The sequence below is a fragment of the Leucoraja erinacea genome, chromosome 15, assembly GCF_028641065.1.
Source record: "Leucoraja erinacea ecotype New England chromosome 15, Leri_hhj_1, whole genome shotgun sequence".
Lineage (NCBI taxonomy): Eukaryota > Metazoa > Chordata > Chondrichthyes > Rajiformes > Rajidae > Leucoraja > Leucoraja erinaceus.
The window spans coordinates 28,090,415-28,114,853 of record NC_073391.1 but is presented as its reverse complement, the minus strand read 5'-3'; the positions used below and the strand labels follow the sequence as shown (position 1 = coordinate 28,114,853).

Below are 24,439 nucleotides of genomic sequence, written 5' to 3'. Positions count from 1 at the left end.
TACTACAGGCTGGCATTAGTGACAATGTTTAATTGACTGTTTATAGTTTAGGCCCTCAATTTCATGAATGAATGACTAAGTGAGTGAATGAATGAATAAGGAATGAATGAATGAATTTATTCACATTATATTAAATTAATTAAAGTCCATACAGATAGATTTTCATAAATTCAGACTTTAGTCTTACCTTTCAGTTAGAGTTGATTAATGGGGGCCTTCTTTGTGTTCCAGCACATCAGCAGGGACTTTGAAGGCTTTCTTGCACTTAAATCCACTTCACAGCACTTTCTTCAGCCTTTTTAATGCTTTTCCCACTAAATACAATTAACCTGCTGCAAGTTTCCATGACATTTATTCCACAGAACAACAAATCGGAATCTCCAGTAAAACAGGCATCTGTGAAGCCCCCTCGGCCATTTTGTGTGCTAGCCTGAAACCAAGCGCGTGATTGGCCAACTGGCAGACAACTCCATGTTAAACATGCTTTGATTGGACTAAATAATTCCCGACATTTTTCCGGTTTTTCTCTAATTTAATAAAAATGGGCAAGTCTTCTTCATATCGAGTTTCAGGGGTGATTTATATAAATATTTTTACACAATATGTGAAAATTTCATGTAGTTTGGTGACTTGGGTCACGAAATCCTATTTCTAGACATTTTTGATGCTCGGCCCACAGCCTAATAACCTTCCTGCTGTAATCAGACACCATTGTCTCTTATGAACACTGCTGCTACTTTAATCACAAGAGGCCATTGAAAGAGACAAGTAATCGTTTCTATTGACACTTGTTCAGCGATACTCTATTAAACAATGTAACCTACATCTTGAGTATTTTTAGCTTAGAGTAACAAAAAACATATTACTATTGAAAATACCTTTTTTTTTAAATCCCGTAAGAAAATATCTGTTATTGTGAATCTGAAACTTCGTCATTGATACAGGTGTTTTTATAACACATTTTTGTGTAACACTGGGTTTCTTAGCTGTGTTGCGAAGACTTGTTTGCCCTTTGGTGTGGCAATTGTTGTTGCATTTGAAACCATTTCATTAATGTTCCCCTGAGGAATGACCTTGTGTGCAACTGATGCAGAAATTGTTTCAGTAGCACAGGATGATTCTCGCCAAGAAAAATCTGATCGAATGTATGGAATGATATGAAACAGCACAGATGTAATTGTTCCACTTCACTGAGAAATCTATTTTCAGTGGCTTTTTGCTGGGAAAACACTAAAGATGAATTTCTAGGTAATGTGGTCCAGTGTGGTGGTACAAAGTTTCAGCAGTTCCCTCACAGTTAAGGTGAGGGAAGGACCTATTCAAAGAATCTGTCTTGTTGGGTTTGTATAAAGAAACATCTCCTTTCATTTCAGTGAAGAACAATCATAAGGGACTTGGTATTGATTTTTTTTCAAATTGTAATTGTATAATTATTTCTCAGTTATTACATTTCAATATTTTTCATTATTGTTTAAAACTCAAATAGATTTTGATTACGATGCCGGTAATGCTAAGACATGGTCAAGTTGCCTGTCAGCTTTCTTTTGGAAGTTTTTAAGGTTTTTGTCAGATTTTCTGGGTGGGACCTGTTTTGGCACCCATGCATGTGATTGTATTTACGATGTAGACAGCTGTTTCAATGAAAGGGATAAAGCTGGCACTTGTCCATAAGTTGCCAATGGGGGAGCTACTTGAGATAAGTGACCACTTTTTGCAGTTCTACACAAGTGTGGGTGGCCAGTGTGTGATGATGATTTATTTATTTAACCTAACTTTAATAGATTTTTTGGGCTGCAATGGAAAAACACATTGTAATGTTATGTCGAACTAAAGCCATATTCAAAGTCTTATATGTGAAAGCTAGCCTACATTTAGTTACCTTATTTCTGCCAAAGCTGAGAGGAGTCATGTTCAGCAAGGGAAAAATGAGTAGAGATTTTAATGATTACTATTCGGTGATGAATGCCAGCTGTAGGCACACTAATTCCATTTGCTCTTTTGGTGACTTGGTGATATGTAGAATATGTAGTCTTTGAGATTTGATTATCACATTTCACTGCTCAACACCCTATCAATTGCCAAATCCGGCTGCACATGCTATAATCTTGAGCGAAATGCGGTACAGAAGGAATGCAATGCAGTGGGTCAGGCAATATCTGTGGACGGAATGACGGATGATGTTCTGGGTCGTGGACACTTCAGATTGATGTTCATATTGCAGCTTGCCAACATTTGTACCTCTATCCTGTCTTCTGAAACTATAATTTCTCTGATCTCCAAACCTAACATCCACAGTACCTTGTGCAGAAAGGAACTGCAGATGCTGGTTGATACCGGCTATAGGTCTGCACCCATCCGTTTTCTCCAGTGATGCTGCCTGACCCGCTGATTTACTCCGGCACTTTGTGTCTATCTCCAATATTTTTCCTGAGTGCCACTTCTTCACTTTTAAAATCCCACCATTGCTGACACTGCTATACCTCTTGTTAATCATTCTTAACAAACATTACAGGGTTGACTGGGTTTCGAGTAGGCCATGCATGTCCCCCTGCAATCCAAGCATAGACTGATATTGCAGGTGCATCCTTCACTTTTGTATCCTTTATGTCACAAAGATCAAAGCATTATATATTCACACTCTTAAACTTTGAACTACTCTTCCCCGCTTTCCACTTTGGAGACAAATACATTAAATCAAAGTCTTTAATCCCTGGTGTGGGAATGGTATTGATGTGAATGGTGCTGGACTGAATGGTATTGTAAACTGAAAGCCGTTGATGCGAAGTGTGAATGAAATGCAATTATACTGTCTTTCATAATCAAGGAATTCCTTAATTACTAGATTAGACTGTAATTTATGAAACTATATTAGACGAGTCCGAAGAAGGGTCTCGACCCACAATGTCACCTATTCCTTTTCTCCAGAGATGCAGCCTGACCTGTTGAGTTACCCCAGCTTTTTGTGTTGATCTTCTGTAAAGGATTTACTACGTTTAGACATTTGGAGTGGTTTGAAAGCATATTTCCTTTTCTACAAACCATTGATTACATAAATCTTATCCTTAAAGCAACTGTCTATCAAATTCAACACACTCCTTAAAATTAGTAACAATTCTCAGAAACACAACCAATCCTAATAAAGTGCCTTTGAAAATAATTAGTATTTAACCTTTAATGGTACTATTTGGTTATTGTATAATCTTAATTGAATTAATGTTAAATCAGTAGAGAAATTATTACAATAACAAATGACCTGTGGGGCAATGATATGGTGAAAACATTATTTTATAATCCAGAAGCCTTGACTAACAATGTAAAGATCTTGACATGATGAATTTAAATCTATAATTTTAAGTGAAGCATGTCTCGGTACCGTTGACTATCTAAATGAAGCCATTTGATTAACTGATGCCCTGAAGGGAAAGCAATCTGTTATCTTTACCCGTCCTGACTTGCATGCAAATTCAGATCCACAGCAATTAGGATGACTCTTGGCCCGTAATTCCTGGATACAGGGCCGGATTTATATGAAGCTATTTCACTTGTGAGCACCTCCCCCTCCTTCCCCCCCCCCCCCCTCCCCCCCCCCCCCCCCCCCCCCCCCCCCCCAATCCCCCACCCCCACGACTAGTCAAGTCAAGTTTATTTGTTACATATGCATACGAGATGTGCAGTGAAATGAAAGGTGGCAATGCTTGCGGATTGTGCAAAAAAAAAACTACAAAACATAATGGAACAGAATCACATATTCACATATTAAATATTTGTGGGAGGGAAAAAGGAGAAAAAAACAACAATTTTAAAAAGACACCACACAACAGTAAATTGGTACAGTAAAGTTAGTCCCTGGTGAGAAAGGAGTTTACAGTCCTAATGGCCTGTGGGAAGAAACTCCTTCTCATCCTCTCCGTTTTCACAGCATGGCACTGGAGGCGTTTGCCTGACCGTAGCAGCTGGAACAGTCTGTTGCTGGGGTGGAAGGGGTCTCCGATGATCTTGTTGGCTCTAGAGTTGCACCTTCTGATGTATAGTTCCTGCAGGGGGGCGAGTGTAGTTCCCATAGTGCGTTCGACCGAACGCACTACTCTCTGCAGAGCCTTCTTGTCCTGGGCAGAGCAGTTCCCAAACCAAATTGTGATGTTTCCGGACAAGATGCTTTCTACAGCCGCTGAGTAGAAGCATCGCAGAGACACTCTGAATTTCCTCAATTGCCTGAAGTGGTAAAGGTGCTGCCTTGCCTTACTCACCACTGCGGCAGCCTGTGATGCCATGTCAGATGCTCTGAGATGTGGACTCCCAAGTATTTAAAGCAACTGACCCTTTCCACAGTATCCCCATTTATTTTCACTGGTGTGTATGTCCTCGGATGTTGTGCCCTCCTAAAGTCCAGGATCAGCTCCTTCGTTTTTTTGACATTCAAAAGGCGGCTGTTGTCTTGACACCAGAATGCCGGATCAGCCACCTCCTCCCGGTAGGCCTTCTCATCGTTATCGGAGATCAGGCCCACCACCACAGTGTCATCAGCAAACTTGATTATAGAGTTGGAGCTGAACCTAGCCACACAGTCATGTGTGTACAGGGAGTACAGTAGGGGGCTGAGGATGCAACCCTGGGGGGATCCTGTGCTCGGGGTGAGGGACTTCGATGTATTTCCTCCCATCTTGACCACCTGGGGCCTAGCGGTGAGAAAGTCCAGGACCCAGGCACACAGAGGGATGTTGAGCCCCAATTCCAGCAGCTTCTCAGCAAGTCTGGTGGGGACTATCGTGTTGAAGGCTGAACTGAAGTCTATGAACAGCATCCTCACATAGCCCCTCTTCTGGCTGTCAAGGTGAGAGAGAGCGGTGTGCAGAACCTGGGAGACCGCATCTTCCGTGGATCTGTTTGGACGGTATGTGAATTGTAGCGGGTCCACGTTACGAGGGAGGAAGGCGCAGATGTGTTTCTTGACCAACCTCTCAAAGCATTTCATGACTACCGAGGTGAGGGCCACCGGACGGTAGTCATTCAGACAAGCCGGGGAGGCATTTTTTGGTACAGGTACAATGATGGATCTTTTGAAGCAGGCAGGGACCATGGACTTGGCCAGGAAGAGGTTGAATACTGTAGTGAGCACCAGAGCTAGCTGCGTAGCACAAGACTTAAGTACTCGCCCCGAGATGCCATCTGGGCCTACAGCTTTCCTCGTGTTCACCCGTGTCAGGGTCCTTCTCACATCGTGCTCGGACAACGAGAATGTGTGCACATCTCCAGCGATGGACCTCCCTTCAGCTTCGTTAGCCAGCACGCTGGTGGTGTTGTCGTTAGCCGGCAAACCTGGGGTGATGTTGCCCGACTCGAAACGACCGTAGAAGGAGTTCAGGTCATCAGCGAGGGAGGTGCCGGCACTTCCGGTTGAGGGGGGGCTGCTCCAGTAGTTGGTTACAGTCCATAGCCCCTGCCACAGACGTCTGGTGTCCTGCTGCTCCATCTGTGGAGGACCATGACTACCTGACAGTGACATTGTGACACTTTTAGATCCTACTGTATGTTGTCATTAAACAGTTGGTTTTAAAATACATATTGGATTCACCACGGAGCGGGCGATGCCTTACCTGGATCGCCGTTTGAAGCTCTGGAGTGTTGGGCCTGCTGATTCAACATTATGGAGCTGTGGTTTGCGGAGCTCCCAGCCCCGGGCTGCGCTGATTTCAATATCGCGGATCCCTGGGATCCCTTTGCCGAGGGCCGCCAGCGTGACTCTCAGCTCCCAGCTCGGCCTGTAGACTTCGGGAGCCGCGATCTCCAGTAGGAAGTGGCCGATTCGGAAGTCCAAGTCGCTGAGAATGTTCTCCCATTCCGATGTCGAATGGTGACCCCATATTTAATTGTACCAATGGCCATGAGGGGGTGTTCAAGAGGAGGGGGTCCGTTGGAGACGGGAAAAAGGGATCATCAATGGGGGCGAGGACTCCTTCCCATGGAAGAACGGTGTGAGACGGAGGCGACGGAAGAAGAGCTCCAAATCGCGGCGGGCGCGGAACTCATTAAGGTGGGGACGGAGGGGGACAAAGGTGAGGCCTCTGCTGAGGACAGACTGTTCAGTATCTGAGAGGGGGAGGTCGGGGGGGGGGGGGGGAACACACGGCAGGGATGGGGGTTGGGGCCGGAGGAAGGCAGGTAAGTGGACTGAGGCCGAGGTGATGTCTGGTGGGTGGTCAGGGGGTAGGGGGGTATGAGGATTGTAAGGTGGGTGGGGAAGAGCTGGGGTTGCATGGTTTGAGGGTAATGGAGAAGACCCAGTGGAACAGCCACTGAGGTTACCAGCATTAGGTGGACTAGCATTAGAACGCAGTGCAATCAAACTCAGGGGAGTGGGAGTCTGCAGCATGGAAACTTCAGGCCCGGTGCTGAGTCCAGGCTGCAGGTAAGGTGACGGCTTCGGGCTGCTGGAGGGCGGCGGAGTGGCCAGGGTCAGCGGGCAAAGAGTAGGAGGTACTCTCCACAACGAATATAAACCTCATCTGCATTTTAATCCGCCATTAAAATGGGCAACAGGTGCCTGCAGGTTCCCCGACAAGTTGCACACTGATTTTTCTCGGAAACAAATTGGTGATTTCATTTTTGTGGGTCAAATCGCCAGCGGACCACAGTTGTTTGCTGTTGGAGCTGTGCTCGTACAGTCAAATGGGGAAGGTTCTATTATAATTGTTTTGTACCTTACACTTTATTGAAAGATGGGTGGGGCAAGAGGCAAGTGAAACATGCAGCATGAACACCTTTGCCAAACAGATTGTTGCAGTTCAAGGTGGCACCCTTTCATAGACAATGAAACATGGGTAATAAACTCAGGTTTTAACAGCAATGCTATTGTATAAATAAAAACTAATTTTCTATTCTTGTTTTCCATTAACCTTAATTCTGTTAACTTGATCAGACGTGCAGTGATTTTTTTTTTACCGAAAGTGAAGGTGTACATAAAGATTACATTCATTTTGCCTCGGCTGTCTGGTTTTTATTTGGTGGCAACGAATAAGAATTTTTTCAAGAAATATTCCGCTGGGCACATATATTCTTATAGTAGTTGGAAATGATCTGTGCACTTCTAACCAAGTGGTTTTATTTAAAGGTAAGGGCCTTGGCAAGTGCAGGTGGAGTGGATAACTTGCTGCTGCTGGATCTGGAAAAGTTCAAGTATTGCACGCACATGGTGGCTCTTGAAGGAGTCAATATGGGAACCACACAAAAGTGGAGAGTTGGAGAACAGGAATTTGAAGCAATGATGAGAATGTTGGACAATTTGGTATGTACTTATTCAAGATCCTGGTTTTCATATCTTCCCAGGATCTGCTCCACCCCATCTCCATTATCCTCTCTAACCATATACCCCACTGTAACTTTCTATTCATCCCAATGCAAAATTATTTTATTTCATGTCACAGTTTTGAAATCACTAGACTCTAAAGGCATCGTTATCGTTTCCCACTTGCTCAATGTTCTCCATTTTTCTTTGCCTCAAGTATCTAGAGTTGTCATTCTTGGCATGTGGACTGCAGAAATAAACGTGCTGGATGAGTGATATATGCTTATTATATAATAGAAGGATTCATTGCACCAAGTTAAATCATCACCCAAGAAAAAGGTTACTTTTAAATTAAGTCTTTAATGGTTTTCACTTTGTGCAATTAAAACTTTATATTGTGAAAAGTGTTGTCTTTCACTGTGCCAGTATTGTGTTGCACTATTGCATTTAACCCCAATGCCAGGATTTGAGCTTCTTAACTCATCTGGCCCTTATATCAGTGAAAACAAGCCTTCTCGAGTTGACTTTTATAAGACAGCATTATGGAAGATATCACACCATGTTGTTGAATAGCGAATTTGCTGTGTGCTTAACCACATTTACCCCTTTGCCACAGTTAAAATAGTAATTTATTGTATTATCCCATGCGGTAGGTTTTGTGTAAAAACAGGCTGCAATTTTACCAGTAAAAGAGTTTCCTAGATATTAATTTATGCTGTGCCATGTTTTTAATATGCAATTGCAATCCAGTTTATAAAAATAAAACAGGGAAAATAAATACAATGTTTCACTCCTTGCTTTTCCGTACATTGATCCATAATGTAGAGACGATCCCAAGCACATATCTCCATCTGACAATGTGCAACACAAGAACAGAAGAAATAGAAGCAGGAGTATACCATTCAGCTCTTTGAACCTGCTCTAGCATGCAGCAAGATTGTGGCTGGTCATCTACCTCGTCACTTTGACCACCCCCTATCTCTCTCTCTCTCTCTGCCTTTGATATCCAGAAATCTATTGATCTTGGTTTTAAATGAAGTCGCCCTTTATAGTCGTCCAGAGTACAGAATTCTAAAGATTTTTGCCACAGGAGGGGAAAAAATACTATTTGATCCTTAATGGCCTATTCCTAATTTTGACCCTATGACCCCCTAGTTCTGGTTTCCTTAGCCAGAGGAAACATTTCTTCATGCATCTACCTTGTTGGCCTCTTGAGAATTTCAACGAAGACTCCTCTTACTGTAAACTTGAAAGAATAAGGCTGAGGCACCCAGTCTCTTATGGCAGACCCACCATCCGAGAAACCAAAGTTGGTGAATCTTTGCTGCACTCTCTCAAGGGCAGCTCTAACCGTTTTTGGATAAGGGAGGCAAAATGATACACAATATTGGAGGCGTGGTTTCACCAGAGCACCATTCAATGGTAATAAGACATTGTTACTCATTCTCTCGTTTTCTTGCAATAAATGGCAATGTACCAGTTATCTTCCAAACAGCCTGCTTGTTAATTATCAGTAGCTTGTGTATGAGGATTTCCAGGTACCTTTTGAATGTTAACATTTCGCAACAGCAGGTTTTTAAAAAAATGCTCAGCATTTGCTTTTTCTAATGAAGTATAAACTCAAAATGTCCTATTTTATACACCACCCACCATCTAATTGCCCACTCATTCAACTTATCCATAGTCAGCATCTTTATCACTATTTGATCCGTCAGACAAATCGGAGACTTAGAAAAAGACTTAAATCGGGTTTTTAGCCAATGTCAACCCATGCTAATGTTACCCCTCGTTCCAAATGTTGTAACCTTGTTTACCAACTCCTTGCATGGGACCTTTTGAAAAGGCACCATATGCCCTAGCTTCTCATCTCTTCATGAAATCTTCCAAAAATTCCAATAGATCTTCAGGAAAGATCTTCAGAGATGTGCACGCTCAGGAATGTGAAGCTCTTGACTCTTTCAACCATCGACCCGTTGATATAAACGGGACTGTGGGTCCCCATCCTACTCCTTCCAAAGTCCACAATCAGTTCCTTGGCTTTGCTGGTGTTGAGGGCCAGGTTATTGTGCTGGCACCATATGGACAGTTGCTCGATCTCTCTTCTATTCTCTGACTCATCCCCATCAGTGATACGTCCCACAACAGTGATGTCGTCAGCGAACTTGATGACGGAGTTCGCACTATGACCGGCTACGCAGTCATGAGTATAGAGTGAGTACAGCAGGGGGCTGAGCACTCAGCCTTGAGGTGTTCCCGTGCTGATTGTTATCGAGTCTGACACATTTCCACCAATACGAACAATTTGGCTGTTGTGGCATCCTGAAGACATGAAGGCGTTTTTCAGAACTTGGTATTTGGGATTATAAACACTAAATGAACTTTTTTGATCTGGCAGACTTTATCCATCCATTATTACATGAGGAAAATTTTGAGTGGTTTCAAAATATACTAATTGACATTTAATGTACACATGTCAATATTAATTCATGCTTTTGCATATTTTCTGCTTGTTTGGCTGATTTATAACCAATAAAAATTGTCCTTGAGGAAAGAGATTATTATACTCTCTTGCGGTAGACCTGAGACAAAAAAATGGCATAATAGTTATGGCAGCAAATGGGTGTGTTTATGTACAATTTGTATCCTGCTATCTATGCCATAAATATGATTGAGATTTCATTGTCACAAGACTGCTGTAGTTCATTCATTTGCATTTACTTGCAGATCACTACCTGAAGAAAACGGTTAGGTTTTTTATTTTCTCTCTCCGCAGGGCTACAGAACAGGCTACACTTACAGACACCCAATTCTGAGGGAAAAACTAAGGCATAAGAGAGAGGTGGAGATACCTGCGACCGTCACTGCATTTTCCTTCGACGATGATGTACTGCCCCACTCTCCTCTCAAATTCCTGGCACAAAAACAGCAGCGGGAAAAGACAAGATGGCTGAATACACCAAACACCTACATGAAGGTCAATGTTCCTGAGGAATCTCCATCAGGTGATTGCAGTCCTAGGTCAAAAACCACAGTGAGTAATAATTTATAAATATTCTGTCATTGAGACTTGGAATTGCTTGCACCAATATTGGAATGCCGCATTTTTTGTGAACTGGTGAATGTTTTGAAGCCATCAGCAGTAGGCCATGAAATAAAAATGTTATTGATACCTCGATGAACCAAGATCTGAGTCACAGAGTTGTTGTATGGCACAGAAACAGGCTCTTTGGCCCACCATATTTACCCATCTCTGCTCTGTTGAAGCTGCAACAATTGCTTTACCCAACGACCATATCTCTCGAAACCGATCCTAACCATGTACCTGTCTAAATGTATTTTAAATGTTGTGATAGTATCTGCCCCAATTAACACCTCTGGAAGTTAGTTCTATATACCTACCTACCTCCCTATGTGTATTTTTTTTTTTTAAACTTTCCCTTTAGATTCTTACTAAATCGCTCCCCCTCACCTTAAACCCATGTCCTTTGGTTCTTGTTTAAGAGGGAACTGCAGATGCTGGAAAATCGAAGGTAGACAAAAATGTTGGAGAAACTCAGCGGGTGCGGCAGCATCTACGGAGCGAAGGAAATAGACAACGTTTCGGGTCGAGACCCTTCTTCGGACTGATGTGAGGGTGGGGTGGGAGGGCGGGAAGAAGAGAGGAAGAGGCGGAGACAATGGGCTGAGGGAGAGCTGGGAAGGGGATGAGAAAGCTGGGACGATCTGAAATTAGAGAAGTCAATGTTCATACCGCTGGGGTGTAAACTGCTCAAGCGAAATATGAGGTGCTGCTCCTCCAATTTATGGTGGACCTCACTCTGGCCATGGAGGAGGCCCAGGACAGAAAGGTCAGATTCGGAATGGGAGGGGGAGTTGAAGTGCTGAGCCATCGGAAGATCAGGTTGGTTATTTCGAACCAAGCGGAGGTGTTTGGTGAAGCGATCGCCAAGCCTAAGCTTGGTCTCACCGATGAAGAGCAGCTGACACCTAGAGCAGTGGATGCAATAGATGAGGTTGGAGGAGGTGCATGTGAACCTCTGCCGCACCTGGACAGACTGCTTGGGTCCTTGAATGCAGTCAAGGGGGGAGGTAAAGCGACAAGTGTAGCTTTTCCTGCGGTTGCAAGGGGAAATGCGTGTGAGCGTGTGTGTATTTAAGTCGTGGCAGTATTGTTGGCATCTGTCGTGCTAGGCCCACATTTGCTACGAAGCTCTCCGTTAAATATACTCTCAACAATTATTTTGTTAGTCTTGTATAAGGAAATGTTACATTTTAATTACATTTTGGCTTCCCATATTGGTTTACTCATTCATCAGTTTAAGAGATATAGATTTGTTTTAAAGTTTGACAATGTTTATAAATTAGCTATGCAGTTTATCATTTATTTGCACGGAGGATCCTTAAGTGACAGGCGACATTGGACAGTTAAAATGGATTTTTCAGTTGTGGAAGCCAGTTAAAATAATGATGCAGTGAATTTATGCAGATGTGAGTTTCGTACATTGTTTAATTCCGTATAGTTTGTTGAGGGTTCCAATGTCCAGACATGGTAGATAAGGTACTTGCCCTCATGCTTATTGCTTGGCATCTGAGCCCACTAAGTCATGTAACATCATCCATTGTCACCTGCTCATCTAGAAACTCTCCACCAAACATCTTATGCAAGTGCCTTCATCACAAATTCCTTTGATCCCCAAAACTCAGCATGTTGGTTATGGACATTATCTTCTAACTTCACCAGCGATGTTTATATCCAAAAACGAATTTAAAATAGAGATGTTCTGATTATTTTAATTACCTCAATTACCTCAATTACTTTCTACTAGCCTTGAATTTGTATAGCAAAGTGGCAACAAAATAGAAGGTGGTTGCATTTGGCACATATTGTTATTGTGGCGTTATGCTTGATTACTGATACAAACACAATTCTACCAGACATTTCGTTCTTTTGGGAGGAAAAATTGAGGATTAGCTTCTTTGTAGAGTCCTCCATGTTTACACCACCAATGTTCAGAAACATAGTTTTTTTTCTTAGTAATGGCTTTAAATTCCAATTTTAAATAAAATTAAACAATCAGTATTGCAAAAATGGACTATGCATGAAATTAAATTATGAAGACAGAACTGCACTCAAATATTGTGAATAGCTCACATTTTTAATGTTAGACTTTTGACAAAAATACTGAATTTGAGATCATAGGAACAGTTAACAGGAGTATGTATTTTTCCATAACATTATCTGCCAAACTCTAGCATCTAATTCTATTGTTACGTATTTGATACTTGTGCCAATTATTCATCTATATTACTAAAAGTCTGATCTTGACCACTTCCTGTTCTGTATATTGATTTTAGAAAAAACGCTGCAACTTATGGCTGTGATTTTTGGCCATCTTACTCAGAGTCCCCCTCCACTGCGCAGGCCAAGAGGATTTTTACCATCGATGAAAAATAAAAGAGTTATTAGGTTTTAAAAAATGTTGAGATTCTCTCTCCTGAAGGCCACGCTCCTTCCGGGGGGACTATAAAACCTAGAAGTGTTGAGTGCCTCAGTCAGTCCCTGCAAGATGGGGGAGCGAGAGGGTCATGTCTCCCAGTCTGAGCTGTGAATAACACTGAACACATGTATACTAAACTGTGAGTGGTTTTACTGGCCTGCCGGTGCCCTTAATGTGGTTTGAAAATATAGTTTGGAAATGCTAAAGCTGTGTTGGCTTTGGTTTTGAAATGCTTAAAGCTGTGTTGCCTTTGGTTTGGAAATGCTAAAGTTGCCTTGCCTAATTAAAGTTGCCTTGCCTAATTAAAGTTGCCTTGCCTAATTAAAGTTGCCTTGCCTAATTAAAGTTGCCTTGCCTAATTAAAGTTGCCTTGCCTAATTAAAGTTGCCTTGCCTTCTATATAATTAAAAGTCTAATTTTGACCACTTCTTGTTTGCGCTTTATATTGATTTTAGAAAAAACGCTACCACATACAGCTGTGATTTTTGGCCATCTTACTCAGAGTCCCCCTCCCCTCATCAGGTGTCGAGGATTTTTCCCATTGATGAAAAATAAAAGAGTTATTAGTATTTAAATGTTGAGATTCTCTCTCCTGTTAATCATGCCATGAAGACCACGCCCTCTTCTGGTGGGATGGGGGGGGGGGGGCTATAAAACCCAGAAGTATGGGCGTGGCTCAGTCTCTGCAAGATGGAGGAGGGAGAGGTCTCGACTTGCTGTCTTTAGTGGCCTTGCACCCTGCTTGAAATGGTAAGAAACTGCACTTGAATTTGGTGGCCTTGAATTTCAAGGAATAGCCATCAGTCAACTGCCAGCCCACCAGCCGTGAGTGAGCTGCCAGCACAACAGGCTTGAGTGTCTGAAGAAGGGTTTCGGCCCGAAACGTCGCCTATTTTCTTCGCTCCATAGTGCTGCTGCACCTGCTGAGTTTCTCCAGCAATTTTGTGTACCTTCGATCTTCCAGCATCTGCAGTTCCTTCTTGAACACATGAGTGTCTGAGCCGACAGCCGAAGAATCAATTCGGCCCACAATGTCCATAGTAGCCCTCTGGAAACCAATCCCTTCACCCCACAACACCCATACTAGCGCTCCAGAAAGCCCCCCCCCCCCCCCCCCCCACTGGCCACCAATATTGGAATATAGATTATTAATTTACTGTGCAGTAAATTGCAGTGAATGAAATACTGCTGAATGCTTGTTAACTGATTTTTTGAAGGCGTTGTAAAATGCTTTTCATCATAGTTTTATAAGTCCTACCCAAAGCATGTTGGTTGGTGAGGGTTAATACATTCCAAGCTATTAAGTTCTAAATTGTCTTTTGAAATGTGTTGAAGAGCAATCCTGTATATTAAAACCTTTCTCCTCCGATTCCCCTCGGCTTGCCCCTCAAAGCTATTTGTTTTCATGCAGTTTTCCATCTGGAGGGTGGGTCTACACATTACGTAATTCCCCAAAGCTTCTGCAAGCAATGTTTTCCAGTATTTCAATGCCAGATTACATAATTTCAAGGAGAACACTGGACAGAATAAATCTACTAAAAAAATTCATTACTCATAATGGTTCAGCTGAATGTTGCCCAATACAAGACCCAGATGTTTTCTCTTCAAAATGGTAATTATTTCCTGCTGCAAATATCTTGTGACATCTATTGCAGTGTATCAGACCTAAAAAATTAAATCCAATTTCAATTGATTAGTTCTGAATTATAAATATAAAAGTTAACTCTTCACCCCTTTCTCCCCCCCCCCCCCCCCCCCCCCCAGACTTTAATTAAAAACAGACCTGAGTGTTTCCTGCTTATTTTGTTCTTATTTTTGATTTTGAGTATCTGCAGTTGTTTAATTTTCATATCTGTACATTTTGCAGTGTATTTGCAATTGGTTTACAGGATGCAAGAAATACCATAACTTGACAAAAAATGCTGCTGACCTTTTTCCACGTACTTTCCGCTTCTTTGGAAGACCTCATCCACTCACTTAATGCAAATATGTTTGTTTCTAGTATCTTTCTATCCCATCCCTAATCTGTCTCAATTTTCTTTCCTCCTCCTTCTCTCTTCCCCCCCCCCCCCCACCCAAGTCTTTCCCTTTAACACCATGTCCAAACTTGACTATTGATTATTCCTTTCCTCTCCAATTTGACATCCACACTCAGTTACTATCATGCTTTGAATTTATCCTTTTGCATATTTTTGCTCACTTCCACGTTCCCTCGCCATTTAAACTCCCATAGTTGCTATGTATAATTGGTAAGAATTAGTATGAGTTGGTGTTGGTTTGTGATGCTCCCTCTTGTGGTATGAAGTTCGCCATACAATGGTGCCTGAGCTAGTGTGTGAATGTTATGGAAACACTGTAGATTGGCAGCAGCACAGAATCGTGGCAGCATGAATGGCAAGCAAAGAGTGTGATTTTCTTTTTAAACTATATGCACATTTTAAAGGTTTAACCAACCCATAAAAGCTTTTATATGCAGCACAATACACTGTGCTCTGATTTGCACATTAGGTTGGTAGTTTCTCGACCTCCAGTAAGATGTCACTGTTTTTGTACTGTGGAACTTGTGGAATTTCCTGCATACTAGAAACCATAAAATGGTGATTTTCAGTGTGAAAAGATGACAGTAATTTAAGATTTGCTATTAAAAGGATACTTGCACTGGAAAGGTAGCTCAGTCTTTTTTAGCGTGTTTAGTTCTGGTAAGAATCGCATTTTACTGCATTCCCTATATCTAAATGGTAGATCTCTTTGGGTAACCATTTTCATGCAACTATTGGTGGAGCAGGACGCCTCTTGCAGTAACTATAGGATTTGTATTTGACTTTTGTATTTAGCTTTGCATCTGCAGTCAGGAAAATTTACTGTCCTTTTTCCATTTAAATAACTGCAAGCAACATTGTGCTCGTCCTTTCTAATTAGCAAAATTCACCCCAATATTTTTCTTCCAGGAACCATAAAGAGATTATATGTGTTTTTTTGCAGTGGAAGAAAGCTGACAACACTGCAAATAGTGGGACACCAATCAAGATAGAAGATCCTAATCAGTTTGTTCCACTAAATACTGATCCACGAGAGGTCCATGATAAGAGAAACAAGGTTTGTAGATAATTAATGCACGAACCCTGTTTTTGAGTAGTACTTTATTGAAATATTTAAGTTTGATATTCTCACTGGAAAATCACATGTGTTGAGTTGTGATAAATTCCGCCTTGTATTAAGTTGCTAAAACGGAAACAGGATTTTCTGGACATATTTGCAGCATCTTTGGCGAGAGAAGTTGATGTTTTGGGTCAATATCCTTTCATCAAAACATGAATCAATTGAGTCGAACTTTGATTAATTTTTGTTATAGATTGAATATCATTTTATTAAGAGTATCAGTTAAAAAATTTCCCTAATTAGTTACGAATCATTTTCCTGACGAAAGTCTTAATATGAAATATTTGTAAAGTGTGAAAGCATCACGATTTGCAAGGTCCCTTCCACGTTTTAACCCATTTTGAAATACCACTGTTGTTTTGTCATTGGGTCAAAATCCCAGAGCTCCTTATCCGCCAAACTTTCCCAAGAGTATTTAGGACTAAACGTAACAAAAAGAATAGTCTATATCCCATTCGTGGGAAATGAAACTTTCGATTCAGTACCCTTACTGATTTCACCATATCAAATTTAGCTCGCCCAATAACCCAGGTTTTGATTTGCCTCACTATTGACTTGCAGTTAAGATCGTCAAAAGCTGCTGTAACCGGAAATTTGATCTTAAGTAGCTTAGCTACATAATAGGCCAAGACTGAGAATATGGGGGTGTATTAAAGTTAATCCCTTCCCGTGCACAGAATCTTTCTTGGTTTTATTATTTTTAAATTACATATTTTATCAACTAATATTCATATAATATTAGTTGATAAAACTATTTCAACTAATATAGTTTTATTAGTTGATATAATTCCTGTATTTTGGAACTGGGTGATAATTGTGTACTATGAGAGGCTTACATTCTGTGCAGTTCCAATCATTCATGGTAAATTGTTTTTGTTAAACCCTTTGAACGTTTTATGATAACATCACTGTTCTGCTCAGATTCAGATGGTTTTACTTGAAGGTAAAAATAATCACGTGAAACTCTTTGATCAGATCAAAGCTGTTTAATGACATTTACAAAAGAGTCATGTTTCCTGCTGTACACAGCATGCCTGAACCAAGGGCTGACTCATTACTTTTGTTCCAGATTCGTGAACAGAATCGATATGACATGAAGACTGCGGGGCCACAGTCGCAATTACTGGCTGGTATTGTTATTGAGAAGAAAGGCATCCCGGTACAGTTGCATCATATACTTTAATTTGTAGTTTTGTCAGTTGTAATTTTTCATGTTCATAAAGTTACCAATTAAATTCCCTTCTAATTAAAACATCCACATTTGAAATGAGCCATAGCTAAGATCAGCCGAAAAGAGATGACCAGCATCCATTTGCATTAAAATCAGTGTCAGAGTTCCCAGTTAAAGCCAAATGCATTTGTTATTTTAATGCAGATTAGCCAAAACAAAGAGAACTCTTCAACTTTCCAGTGAATTTGTATCTCGTTAATTATCACAAATGAAACACATTAAATCCCTATTGAAAGAAACTCAGTGATATAGAATGTTGTTCGTCACTTAGAATAGAATAGAATAGTTTATTTATTGTCATTGTAACATGGGCCATGTACAACGAAATTTAAAATGTCAGCCAGTCAGTGCAGCATTCAAACATTTCTAAAGCTAACGAAACATCCACGGTAAAATAATAAAGATAAGCAAATAAATAAAAAACACAGACAAAGCACGCATACACACCCAACCCTCCATCCTTCTGTCGATTTCACAGTGTACCACAGTCCCTTAGTCTGTATCGCCCCTGCGTTCCTTGGCGGCCACATTTAGTGCTTTTATAGCAGTGGGGTAAAAACTGTTTTGTAGTCTATTTGTCCTTGTCCTTGTGGATCTGTACCGTCTGCCTGACGGCAACAGTTCAAACAGGGAGTGTCCGGGGTGGGAGATGTCCTTTATTATATTCTGGGTTTTTTTGGTGCAGTGGGAACTGTGTAGGTCCTCCAAGGTAAGGAGAGGGCAGCCGACAATCCTCTGGGCGTTGTCAATGGCCCTCTGGAGCGCTTTCCTCTGAACCACTGTGCAGCTGGTGTACCACACGCATACACAGTATGTTAGTATGCTCTCAATGGAGCACCGATAAAAGGACAGCAGCAGCCTCTGAGTGATGTTGTTCTTCCTGAGCACCCGCAGGAAGTGCAGTCTCTGCTGGACCTTTTTCAGCAGCGCAGTGGTGTTCACGCTCCACGTCAGGTCCTCCTCAATGTGGATTCCCAGGAAGCGGAAATCCGCCACCCTCTCTACACAGTCCCCTCTGATGGTCAGTGGTACCATGTCCGTTCTGTTCTCGAGCAAGCCATTGACATATAGTCTAGAGTTTTGCAGTGTTCCTTCAACACAGTTGACATGGGTGTAGAAATGCTGTAACATCAGTGCTGTTTGTTCTTAGAAATTCTCTCTCCCTCTTTCCTTCCTGCATTCTAGCTTCTTCATGTGAGCAAGCACCAATTTTTTTATGTTGGTAGGCCAAACGGGAAGATCCAATGCTGCTTGTTTCCAGTGATATGTGTCAATGTTGAAGCTCTACAGAGATGTTCTAAGAGTGTTCGAATCAAATTTTATGTCCATCACATGTTTATATACTCTCGATCAGCCCTCCATAACTTAGCTGCTTTGGTAATCATCAGGCACATTCTGCCCAGCTGACCTGTGATTCTTACACATTCAACAATGTGTAAATGCTGCAGAGGTTTGTCAGGAACACAATATGTGCATCTGGAATCTTGACTTACTACATGAAATATTCTGTGCAAACAGGTCATGTGGGAATGATTAAGCTGTCCGACATGTCTGCTGTAAACAAATAATACAAAATGGAGGATAGACACTAAAAGCTGCAGTAACTCAGCAGGACAGGCAGCATCTCATCACAGAGAAGGAATGGGTGATGTCTCGGGTCGAGACCCTTCTTCAGACTGGTTAGGGATAAGGGAAACAAGAGATATAGATGTGATGTGATGTGGAGAGATGAAGAATAATGAATGATAGATATGCAAAAAAGTAACGATGATAAAGGAAACAGGCCATTGTAAGCTGTTTGTGGGGTGGAAATGAGAAGCTAGTGCGACTTGGGTTGGGGAGGGATAGAGAGAGAGAGAGAGAGAGGGAATGCTGGGGCTACCTGAAGTGAGAGAAATCAATATTCATATCACTGGGCTGTAAGCTGCCCAGGCGAAATAAGCGAAACGATCGCCCAGTCTGCTCCCACCGATGTTTAAGAGTCCACATTTTGAACAACAGATACTGTAGATGAGGTTGGAGGAGGTGCAAGTGAACCTCTGCCTAACCTGAAAGGTCTGTCGGTGTCCCTGGACAGAGTCGAGGGAGGAGGTATAGCGACAGGTGTTGCATCTTCTGTGGTTGCTGGGGAAGGTACATGGGGAGGGGGTGGTTTGGGTGGGAAGGGATGAGTTAACTAGGGAGTTGTGGAGGGAACATCTCTGCGGGAGGTAGAAAGGGGTGGAGATGGGAAAATGTGGCTCGTGTTGGGACCCAGTTGGAGGTGGCGGAAATTTTGGAGGATTATGTGTTGTATGCAACGGCTGATTGGGTGGAAGGACTAAGGGGACTCTGTTGCGACTGGGGGAAGGGGAGCAAGGGCGGAGCTGCAGGGTGCCGTGGAGACACAAGTAAGGGCATAATTTATGATGAAAGAGGGGAACGAACCCCAGTTCCCTAAAGAACGAGGACATCTCGGATGTTCTAGTATGGAACCTCGTCTTGGGCGCAGATGCAGCATAGACGGAGGAATTGGGAGTAGGGGATAGAGTCTTTGCAGGAAGCAGGGTGGGAAGAAATGTAGTGGAGATAGTTGTGGGAGTTAGCGGGTTTGTAATAGATGTCGGTTAATAGTCCATTTCTTGTGATGGAGAGTGAGATCAAGAAAGGGGAGGGAGGTGTCTGAGATGGTCTAAGTAAATTTCAGTGCAGGATGAAAATTGGTGGTGAAGTTGATGAAGTCCATGAGTTCTGCATGGGTGCAGGAGGTAGCACCGATGCAGTCATCAATGTAACGGGGATAGAGTTCGGGCATAGGGCCAGTGTACGTTTGGAACAGGTATTGTTCAACTTATCCTACAAAGATGCAGGCATAGCTGGGGCCCATGTTTTGGACTTGGAGGAAATGGGAGGAGTCAAAGGAGAAGCTGTTGAGGGTAAGGACCAACTCCGCGAGGCAGAGTAGAGTGTTAGTAGAGAGAAATTGGATGGCTCCCGAGTCGAGGAAGAAACTGAGGGCTTTAAGGCCTTTCTGGTGGGGGATGGAGGTGTAGAGTGACTGAACGAATTGGAAGTCTTCTTTTCATTTTGGTATCTGCTGTGTTTTAGCTCTGTTTTGCTTCAGATATTCTTGTATGTTGTGGCATTAATTGTAACTGCCTCTGACAAACGTGCTTGAAGTTATTCGTTTTTTACACTACCCCAGTAAATCATATTTTTGCAGATGTATGATTGTTACTGTGGTAATAAAAACTCAAATATTGTAATGGTATTCACAAACAGGTTCTACCAGAAGTGCCACCTAGATGATCCATCTCTGTTTTCATCTCCAAGGCTAGTCTTCAGCTAATGCAAATCATTCCAAATGATGGGTTTAGAGGGATATGGGCCAAACTCGAGCAGGTGGATTAGTGTAGATGGTCATGGGAAAGTTGGATAGAAGGGCCTGTTTCCACGCAATATGACTATGACTATCTATGATAGCTAGAAATTACTAGCTTAGTTTATTGTCATGTTCACTGAAGTACTGTGAAAAACTTTTTTTCTTGCTAAGAGCACTAGATACAGCAAAAGCAATTGGAGCAAAGCACTTTACACTCCAGAGCAAATTTTGCCAACTCCTCCTCGTGAGGCTAACGCAGGGCGCAAGCAATGCCCAGATTTCATGAGGGTTTTTTTCTCCTTCTGTAAGTCAGAAACACCAGTTTGCTAGCAACACCCATAACGTATTGCTCTGCAAATACACTCTGTAATTTCCTTTCATGTTCACCCTAACATGGCACATACGTAAACTAAAGGTGTATGAACTATATTCTGTTTTATTATAAACGTTATTGTTGTTATTATCTTGAAAAATTCTTTAAGCTTTGATGGGAGAATTTGAACATTTTCTTCGTTAGGTCTGTAGGAACAGAGGGCCTGTGCTGACCTCGGCAGCACTCCCCAAATCCCAAAGAGTAAACCAAATAACGTCATTGTTTGCAATACTGATTAGTGTAAACGATTTATTTACTCGGCAATGATTCTGACTGGAATGTGCTCCAACAGGTTTGTTTTTCTTCCAACAATCTGGTATAAAGGGGAAAGCACAATTTGGAAAGTTGCTCAATTAACATCATCGAAAACAAGATTTGAAATTATTAACATATGAGAACCTAGGGGGTTAACCAAAGATAGCTTGCAGAGATTTGTAAAAGACTCCTTATGTTTATTTGAAACTTATTTTTGAACAAAGGTACAAAGCAGATTTAGGTGAACATTTAGAAAACATGTCATGTCTGTCAAGTCAGACATTTCCAAGATATGTACATCTCCAGCACTCTGTCATTCTGTGTAAACCAATTCCTTGTTTCTGCGTATGTAAGTTGTGTTTCATTTCCTTATACAAGTGTGTTGTACAATTAGAGAGAATGCATGGTTGAATTTGGAAAGGAATTGGGAGCAAATGGTGAATTCACAACAGGGATGTATGTACACCAGTAATCGTAATCCACATTATTTAAAGAAAACATAGCATTTATATTGTCAAAAAATGTCAAGTTTAAGCTGAAGTGTCCTGAGAAAATTGGTAATGCTTACACCTACCTTAGTTAAATTTGCATATTGCCTTCTCAAAGAAGGAAATTTGCAGTTAATTATTATCACAATTCACCAAGAACTAAAATTTCTATATGAAGTGCTGTGATTTATTTTGGGAATTATCTGGAGGGATAGAACTGAAAAGTTTAAAACCTTCCACTGTGAAGTTATTCATGTCAAAGTAATTCTGTTGCAGCTTACGCAACTGGAAATTGAAAGGATGAGTGAGCAGATCCCAACTGGCCCACCAAACCCATTCAGTTACCTCAACGAGAATGAATTGGAGGAATACAAAAAGATGATAGAACGAAAACAACAAGGATTGGATGGTAAGGCAATTTTGTCATTATGGAAACTAAATTAAAAGTTTGTCCAGAAAATTATGACTGCACAGTATAAATGATTTAATGTTAATTTTCATAATCTGTGTGGGCAAGAAAATGTTGCTGTGTTAGAAACGGTGACCTCCTGTGGTTGATAAGTCTAACGCCGCATGCAACTATTTTTATTCTTTACTATTTACATTGCTGGTTTATATTTGGATTTCAGCCTCAAGTTCTGCACTGAATCTCAAGATTTACCAAGGAGTGGCTTTGTCAATAATGGCTCCCACTCCCCTTCTGAGTTCTGCTTCTTACAGCATTGATTCCTCTTGTATTCCTGACGTTAGTTTTTGTGTTTAACTGCTGATTCTCTTCTCATTGAACCAAATGAGTTTCCATAAAATGATAGTATGAATTTAAAATGTTGTGATCGTGTCGTAGGATCTTACTTTTCAGGTGTACTTCCTTCATTCTGAATTCTGTCATATCTCCCAGCTGACGAGAGTTGTTTTGTAGATGATTAAGTTTAAAAAGGTAATTTGCAATGATGTTCTCTTTCTATATTTCACATGATACGTATGTCTCATGTTATTGTGACACAAGAAATTGTAGGTACTTGAATCTTGAGCAAAAGAAGTGTTGGTGGAACTCAGCAGGCAGCATCTGTGAATGGACATTTGGCATTCTCAGATGTCTAATGTTACGTTCCTACTTGCTCTCTCCCTCTCCTCACAGTCTCCTCCTCCCCCTCCTCTTTCTCCCCCTCCCTCCCCTTCCTCATTTCTCTCTGCCGCCCACCACCCCCAAGCAGAGAAATTAGCACTTTACGTAAAGAGATATGCACAATTTTCACTCGCATGATAAACGATTACAAGGATGTTGTAATTGAAGTCTGCTGGCTCCCATGGAATAATGACTAACATGAGTTAACCATCACGGGGACTAAATGCTCTTACTAATTTTGTGTGCAATTCTTAACATCGTAATGAACTGTGCTTCACAATTGAAGAAACACAGAATAGTAGGTCAGTAATTAGCTGCTGGACAATTTTTTTAGATATGTTTCATAGTTGATTCAGCTTCACTCATTTTACATGAAATTAATCCTGTTGTTTTTTAGTTATAAAGCTAACAAATAATTTGTTTGTACTAAAAAGCATGACATCTTTGTAAAGCATGTAGAATTTTAACATTAAAAAGGGAAAATATACTAACTCTTCCCCTACAGATACTGAACATGAACTAACATCAGATGATGGTTCTGCGTTATCACCAACTCAATCCCCACACGCCTTGCCAGCAGAATTGGAAGGTGGGACATTTCAACTATTTTTCTTTTGGCATTTGCTTTCCCAGATATTGGTATGCCTGCACACATTTCTAGTCCCACCTCTACAACATACATCAGTTAGAAATCTTTGAAGAAATTACATATTTTGTGACTGTTGAAAATACCTTGGAGATCATTTATTTGATATAGAGATCCATGGGATGGGTAAGGTGGTTTAACATGCACCATGTGGTTGTGCCACTGATGCAGTGACTTTTATTGATGTGGCTCTTCGCCGTAGCTATATGACCATAGCCAAAACATCTGAAGGCTTATCAGAAGACCACTGCCAAATAAAATGACTCAACTTGCCAAAGAAAATAAGTTGCTTGGTTAAATGACCAAACACTGGCCAAAAAGATGGTATTTAAGATGTCTTGGAGGAAATTGCCAATCCTAATGGGGGAAAAAGAACTCCAGAGCTTGGGTCCTTGAGAGTTGAAGGCAGGCTGCAAATGGAACAATTATTATCAGGAGACCAAAATAGAGGTTATAGGAGAGGGGGCAATTACAGCAATAGGAAATGGGTGAGGCCATAGGGAGTTAAAAACAAGATGGGAATTTTAAAGTCAAAATGTTGTTAATCCATGAGATTTAGCTCAAGCAAGAGTGCAAGGTAGACACTTAGGATGATCAAGTTGCAGATAAAATGATGGAGCAGGCCAGTGATGCATTGAAATCAAATCAGAGCTAGGAAAGCCATGGCTAAGAATTTCCGTTCCACTGATCTGAGGATTGGTAGAGTTAAGATGAATGTAGAGGACGGGAAATTAGCAGTTTTATTGATATGGAGATGTAATTTGACTTGATCTTGAGTTCAGATAAAATAACAAAGCGACAAGCAGACTGGTTCTGGTTCAGATATTTGTGGGTAAAGGAGAGTTGGCTGAGAAACCGATTTAGGAAGAAATAGAAGCTGGATTAGGCCACAGTACCCTTCAAGCCCGCACTGCCATTCACTGACTATAATGGCCAAACAGAACTTGGTATGTCTGCTTTTTTGCCTTCTCCCCATAATACGTTCCTGCATGTACGTTCCTATATATACCACGTCTTTCT

General features: G+C 41.4%; 1 protein-coding gene across 1 annotated transcript in view; it reads left to right on the top strand.

Moving 5' to 3' along the window:
• The window catches only part of LOC129704086 (gamma-adducin-like), a 133,478-nt gene that overhangs the window by 105,508 nt on the left and 3,531 nt on the right, over positions 1 to 24,439 (top strand). The window contains exons 9-14 of the mRNA XM_055646970.1: positions 7,109 to 7,282; positions 10,056 to 10,313; positions 15,763 to 15,876; positions 17,009 to 17,098; positions 21,924 to 22,056; positions 23,279 to 23,362. Coding sequence (XP_055502945.1) covers positions 7,109 to 7,282; positions 10,056 to 10,313; positions 15,763 to 15,876; positions 17,009 to 17,098; positions 21,924 to 22,056; positions 23,279 to 23,362 — 853 coding nt within the window. The remainder of the gene's footprint in view (positions 1 to 7,108; positions 7,283 to 10,055; positions 10,314 to 15,762; positions 15,877 to 17,008; positions 17,099 to 21,923; positions 22,057 to 23,278; positions 23,363 to 24,439) is intronic.